Below are 6,556 nucleotides of genomic sequence, written 5' to 3' on the forward strand. Positions count from 1 at the left end.
TACATACATACATGCATATCACGCACAAATATACCTGAAGTTATATACCCCTATTGAAATGTTTTTACATATTTCCACTATTATATACATGCATGCATATATTATATATACACATATATATTTTCATTACATTTTAACCATTGCGACGACACAGTACTAGAGTGTGAACAGCGTTACGCAGCAAAGTGCATATTTTACACACAAGTGATGGCCAGAGTTGTTATGCTAGACAAGTGATGGACGACTATTTCCCTGATGGACGCATGTGTATTATGATCCTACACTTTCCTACGCTAGAGAGCTAGGCAGCAGCTAGAGACTACAGGCTGTGATCACATACGCATAATTTCCTACGCGGATTTCTAACAACTGCACAATAAAAATATTTGATCCAATATAAAACCTGGTTATATCATTTCATCTAAATCGATATGCCTTTAATAGCACACAATATTTTCAGTATGAATATAAATAGCCATATAAATTAATAGACTGATGGAAAGAAAGATTGATAATTTGCTAATGAGGTTTCGATTTCTAAATATATCAGTATTAACTTTTGTATATTATAATTACTAAAATTTACTGAATGCCCCCGTTTATAAATACACTCTTTGTAATCAACATTACCCTAGTGACGTTTGTCTAAATATAATAATGAAACCAGAGTGTACAGCCAAATATTTGACAGCCAATAATAAAATAAAATAGGTTATATTATGTGATATTATTTAATACAGAATATTAATTACTGCCAACACTCAGAGGGCCAACAAAAATTCACCAACCCGCGGACGTGAAAGCTTACAATACCGCCTAAGTTTCCGAAGAGAAATACAAATGAATATCCAATATTTTGCGTAGATATACGTGCGCGCATATTTCTCTGGTATGCCCTGTGCAGTGACACGCTTGTCGGCCACATGTATGTCGGGCGGCAGGCCAGCGGTGGGTATAGAGAATGTAGCGACGCTATATAGTAATACACACAGCGCATCCGCAATATGCTACACAGTATCACAAAGTCGAGCGAGTGTTACGTAAGCGGACGCATTCGCGTCGCAGTGACACATTCCGACAGACGAAGGCAGGATCGGTCACCGCTGGCGACCGCTGGTCAGAGCGGGGTAACCACAATATCGGCTGCCACGTACCTTCTCGATCTCCGATAAACCCACTTTGGCATTTGACCAGCTAGTTCGTGTCAAGAGATCAGAATCCGTGTAAATCTGGAACGCGTCCGTGCGGGTTGGCACCGTTGTCGAACCCTGAAAGCAGGAAAAACCGTGTGTATGGAATTTCCCATGGAGACCAAACAACATGGTGGCGAGCGTTAACGCAACACTGTAATGCAGCTGCCTGAGCGAAGTCACTTTCCCGGAAATACGGCGCTAGCGCACTGGAGATCGGCCGCTCTCACTAACCTGTGATGTTCTGAAAGCTGGATTAGACCAGCTCTCCATCGTTTTGCACACATAAAGGGCGTAAAATCACATGAAAACCACCAGAAAGTATCCCTGGATCACAACTACGAGTCACAGGCTGATGCATTTTTCTGCTACTGCAGTAGCGAGTCAAGCCCCGCCCCGCGGATGACGTTGCACGGCGCCTCGCGCCGCGATTGGTCGGCAGCGCTAACCCTGAAACATGAGCGAGTGTTGAGTTGGGGCATGCGGACCACACACAGACCGGCGTGTTGGGAAATAATAAATTACACAGGCCGGCTAAAAGTAGGACTTGTCAAATTATAGCTATATACCACGTCAATGCGTCTGCCAACTGCGCTCGTTTTCAATCTTATCCAACCGACTCGGTTACATGCCTCTATCAGCGAAGTCGCAGCAGGGAAAGATAAATTGACTTGAAAGGCTGTGAAATGTCCAGACGAAGTCATATGGTGGTGGTCGTGAAGGCCTGTAATCATGCAGGACCGCGGGAGTGACTACGCTACCTAATCCCGAACCGCCGCTTTTCACGCCTAGAACAATAAACAAGCGACGAAAAAGCAGCATCGTTGTCCTTTTTTTCGGTTTCTGTTATTCCACGAAAAAATCGCGCGCGCGTGTTTGTGCGCGCGGGCGTTGGAGATTCCGAAATGGGCTCCTTCGCTACAGTTCAATCGGCACCGTGCCCGTACGAAGCAGGAAAATACTCGCCAAACAAAAACAACAATAACAACAAAAACCTACAATTAACTACAGCAGAGTGCGGGGGTTGATAGAGCCGCGAACACTTTTTCAGTGCATTTTCTGCTACGGAACATTCTACGTAAATTATTCGCATATGAACACGAATCGAATTAATCATCAATTATGACGATGTAAACGATACGTGACTTGGTTTCTCAATCAATGCAGTATAATTCGAAAACATGGCGTTCGATGGATTCCCATTAGAAGCTACTACGGGGAAACGTTGCGTAGAGTGGGCTGGCGGTGGCGGTGGTGGCGGTGGGGGTGGTAGGGGGTGAATTCGCTGCATCGCGGCTTGACATTCCTGCGTTAATAATGTGAAATGTACATCATGGGGCTATCATGTACATCATGTACAGCTCGCGTCGTCTTGCGTCTCGCTCTCGTCGCCACATTTTTTGCCGCTGCCACCCTTCCTAGTGATGTAAAGATACACGATCTTCATCTCATCTGCTCTCTCTCTTAACTATGTATTTCCTCTCTCATCATCTTCTGCTCTTTCTCTCATCTTCTCTCTCTCCGGCCTTTGTTCTTATTTTTTCTTTGTAAAATTCTCTCTCTCTGCTCATTTCGTCTTCTACTCTCTTCTCTCATCTCTCTCTTCTCAGCTTCTCTCTCTCTCTTCTCTCTCTCTCTCTCTCTCTCTTCTCTCCTCGCTCTTCTCTCTCTTCTCTCTCTCTCTCTCTCTCTCTCGTCTCTTGTCTCTCTTCTCTCTCTTCTCTCTCTCTTCTCTCTCTCTCTCGTCTCTCTCTCTCTCTCTCTCGCTATTCTGCTTCCCGACGTCAAGGACACTGCACGTTATTCCGAGTTTTGTTGTACGAATGTAAATAATATATATATATAATATTATATATATATATATATATATATATACGTGTTTGTATTAGTCGTAAGAGATTAGATGAGGAAAAACGAAGCAAAGAAGAGGAGGGCCCGGAAGATATAGGTAAAGAAAGCTGACAGAGAGAGAGAGAGAGAGAGAGAGAGAGAGAGAGAGAGAGAGAGAGAGCGCGCGCGAGAGAGAGAGAGAGAGAGCGAGCGCGCGCAGAGAGCCTTGCTCGGCTGCGGTTTCGCGTCTTGGGTGGCCCGAGCGTCAACCAGCGAGCAGCCCCGCACGTTGCGCCCTCTGGTGCGACATCGCAGAACACACGGACGGGTATTATCTTGTGGGTTCATCGCTATCTGCAGCCGAAATCTACGTATGCGTGCTGTACATGTTTCTCTCAATGCTATGCTCCGCCCAGTGTGTGCGCGCTGATGTGCGCGTACACGCACGAGCACACGCACGCCTCCACTCCCAAACCTGATTGAATTTAATGACGGCAAGTACTGGTGACGCCGCAATAATCGCTGTGTATTATTTTACTTTTGGCATAGTGATCGCCTCGGACAGCAGGACCGGTATCGTCGTGTACATGCATGATTGTAGTAAGCTACGCGCTGAGGCATGCACGCCCCATCGTAAAACACCGCGCGTTCACACAACAATGTGCCGCATTTCATTGAATGCGTTGGAATGTTTTCCCGTAACGGTTATACGTTGTTTTCTTGACACATGCGTGTGTTATGTGTATTATGTGTATTATGTGTATTATGTGTATTATTTGTATTATTTGTATTACATGTATTATGTGTATTATGTGCGGATGCGCAATTTTCGCGTGCGTGCGTGGCTGTACGTGCGTGCGAGCGCGCGCGTGCGTGCACGTGCGTACGTTTGCGTTCGGATATTCGTCTACTTCTTGCGTTCGTTCGCTTGTTCGTATACGCGCGCGCAGTTACGGGTGCCTTACGCAGTACGTGCGCCTGAGCGAGTGCCTACCTGCGAATATTTACCTATAATATGTGCCGATGCATATTTGTGTGCATGAACGAACAATACAACTATGTATTCACGCATTGCAAGTATGCAAGCATGTAGATGCATTTAAATGTAACGAGCAACCCGTTTTTCAGTTCTTAAAACAAGGTGACGAGCGTAGAGCGACATCTGTCGGCAGCAACAGCAACAGCAGCAGTAGCAGCAGCACTAGAACCAGGAACAACAGCAGCGACAGTAGCAGTAGCAACAGTAGCAGTAGCAACAGCAGCAGCAGCAGCAGCAGCGGCGGCAGCGATGACAGCGCAGAAGTTCGGCGGCCGATACCACGGCGACGGCGCAAACACACACACACGAGCACGCATGCACGCACGCACGCACGCACGCACGCACGCACACAACGCACGCACACACACACACACACCCCACACACACAGCACACACACCGGTCCGACCTGCCAGGCTGTCAATGCAGTAAAGCAGGCATTCCGCCTCGTTCATACGGTGCATCCTTTCACTCACTAACCCCCGCCCCCGCCACCCCACCCCCATCACCACCACACGTAGCGAGCCATTATGGCCAGCCTACATAGAACGTACGGCGTCGGCAGCAAGCAACACGACTGTGTGGCCTACCTATCTCCTCTCTCTCTCCTCTCTCTCTCTCTCGTCTCTCTCTCTCTCTCTCTCTCTCTCTCTCTCTCTCTCTCTCTCTCTCTCTCTCTCTCTCTCTCTCTTCTCTCCTCTGCTCTCTCTTCTCTCTCTCTCTCTCTCTCTCTCTCTATCTATCTATCTATCTTATCTATCTTCAACCGCTCATCTCTCGCTCTTTCTATATATATATATATATATATATATATATAAGGCCCTATATATATATCTCTCTTCTTGCTCTCTCTTTCTCTCTTTCTCTCTCTTTCTCTCTCTCTCTCTTTCTTCTTTCTCGTTCTTTCGTTTTCTCTCTCTCTCGCTCTCTTTTTTCTTTCTCTCCCCCTTTCTCTCTCTTTCTCTCACCCCTCGCACTCTGCCTCTTTCGGTCCTATATCTCTCGACCCTGCTCTTCCCTGCCGCCTATACGTCTCAACTCTTCCAGCTGTGCCTTCCCGACGTTTCCCATAAATATCCCAGTAGCATCACGTGGGACACAGGAAACTTGCTGTGTGTGTGTGTGAGAGAGAGAGGGTTGAGATGACACGAGGAGCGGATGTGTGTCAGTAGGGCGAAACAATGCTCGTACATGATGGCTGGTACGCGCAGACCACACAAAGCTGTGTGTGTGTATGTGCCTGCCATACACATGTACCCACACAATGCACGTACCCACGTTTACATGCATGTATCCGTGTTTAGACGCATGTATCCGTGTGTAGACGCATGTATCTATGTATGTGAATGCATGTATTCGTGTTTACATGCATGTATCCGTGTGTAGACGCATGTAACCGTGTGTAGACACATGTATCCGTGTGTAGACACATATATCTATGTATGTGGATGCATGTATCGATGCGTGCAGACATGAATCTCTGTGTGTAAACATATTTATGTGTAGATGAGTGTATCTATGCATAAATGCGTGTATCTATGCTCAAAGGCATGTGTAAGAGCAAGTATCCGTGTGTAGCAACATGCATCTATATTGTAGAGGCGTGTATCTAGGCGCAAAAACGGCGCGCGTGTATCTATGGTTGAGCGAATGTATCTGTGGTTGAGGGAATGTATCTATGGTTGAGGGAATGTATCTGTGGTTGAGCGAATGTATCTATGGTCGAGGGAATGTATCTATGGTTGAGGGAATGTATTTGTGGTTGAGGGAATGTATCTATGCATATATAGACGCACATGTAATCCTCAGAGAAACATGTGAAATCCCCTCGGACGCTGTCCAGGAGCGCAGTCCATCTCTAGCCAGGTCCGGCAGATTTATTTTGCAGCGCCAGACACAGCTCTAGCGACCAAATATTTATTATGCTCTTAAAAGATGGTTTCAGCGTGCTCACTGCGGTTGTTGGGGCAGGCAAATGGTGACACCGATACCTACTTTAATACACAGCTTCTGTGCTAGTACGGGAGGCACGAATTTTATAATACGATGGCACTGTTTAGTTTACAGATTCGCCATCCTCGCGAATACGCATATTAGACTAAATAGGCTTCCCCTAGAGGCAGTAATGTGGCTGGAAATGTTTCATTCACTAATGCAGCGTATGGCTGGTGTCATATGCTTCACATGTGAATGATTGTCTACACACTTTTGTGGAGGTTACACCTGGCGCCACCACGTGGGCAATAGGTGGCTCCCTCAAGTGGCACTAACACTCGCACCAGCGCAGTCTATATTATGGCACAATCAGTATGGCCGCACTAAATGTGCTCGTGTAAGCAATTCAAACTGACATCCGCGCCGCCCATGCCAGAGCGTCTACTTACCTTCTACCGCATAGTGAAATTGAATTGTCTGTGCTCCATTCGTGGCGACTTGAGTCCTACGCAGAACTGTCGACAGTAAAAGTAGTCCCCACAAATAACACTTTGCCTGCGTGCT

At 46.6% G+C, this 6,556-nt stretch overlaps 1 protein-coding gene across 1 annotated transcript in view; it reads right to left on the bottom strand.

Moving 5' to 3' along the window:
• Positions 1–6,556, bottom strand: part of LOC106816615 (protein patched homolog 1-like) — a gene marked incomplete at its 3' end in the record, with an annotated part of 28,817 nt that overhangs the window by 15,327 nt on the left and 6,934 nt on the right. The window contains 1 exon segment of the mRNA XM_014821238.1: positions 1,155–1,268. Coding sequence (XP_014676724.1) covers positions 1,155–1,268 — 114 coding nt within the window.

The sequence above is a fragment of the Priapulus caudatus genome, unplaced genomic scaffold (genome assembly GCF_000485595.1).
Source record: "Priapulus caudatus unplaced genomic scaffold, Priapulus_caudatus-5.0.1 Scaffold1432, whole genome shotgun sequence".
Taxonomy (NCBI): domain Eukaryota; kingdom Metazoa; phylum Priapulida; class Priapulimorpha; order Priapulimorphida; family Priapulidae; genus Priapulus; species Priapulus caudatus.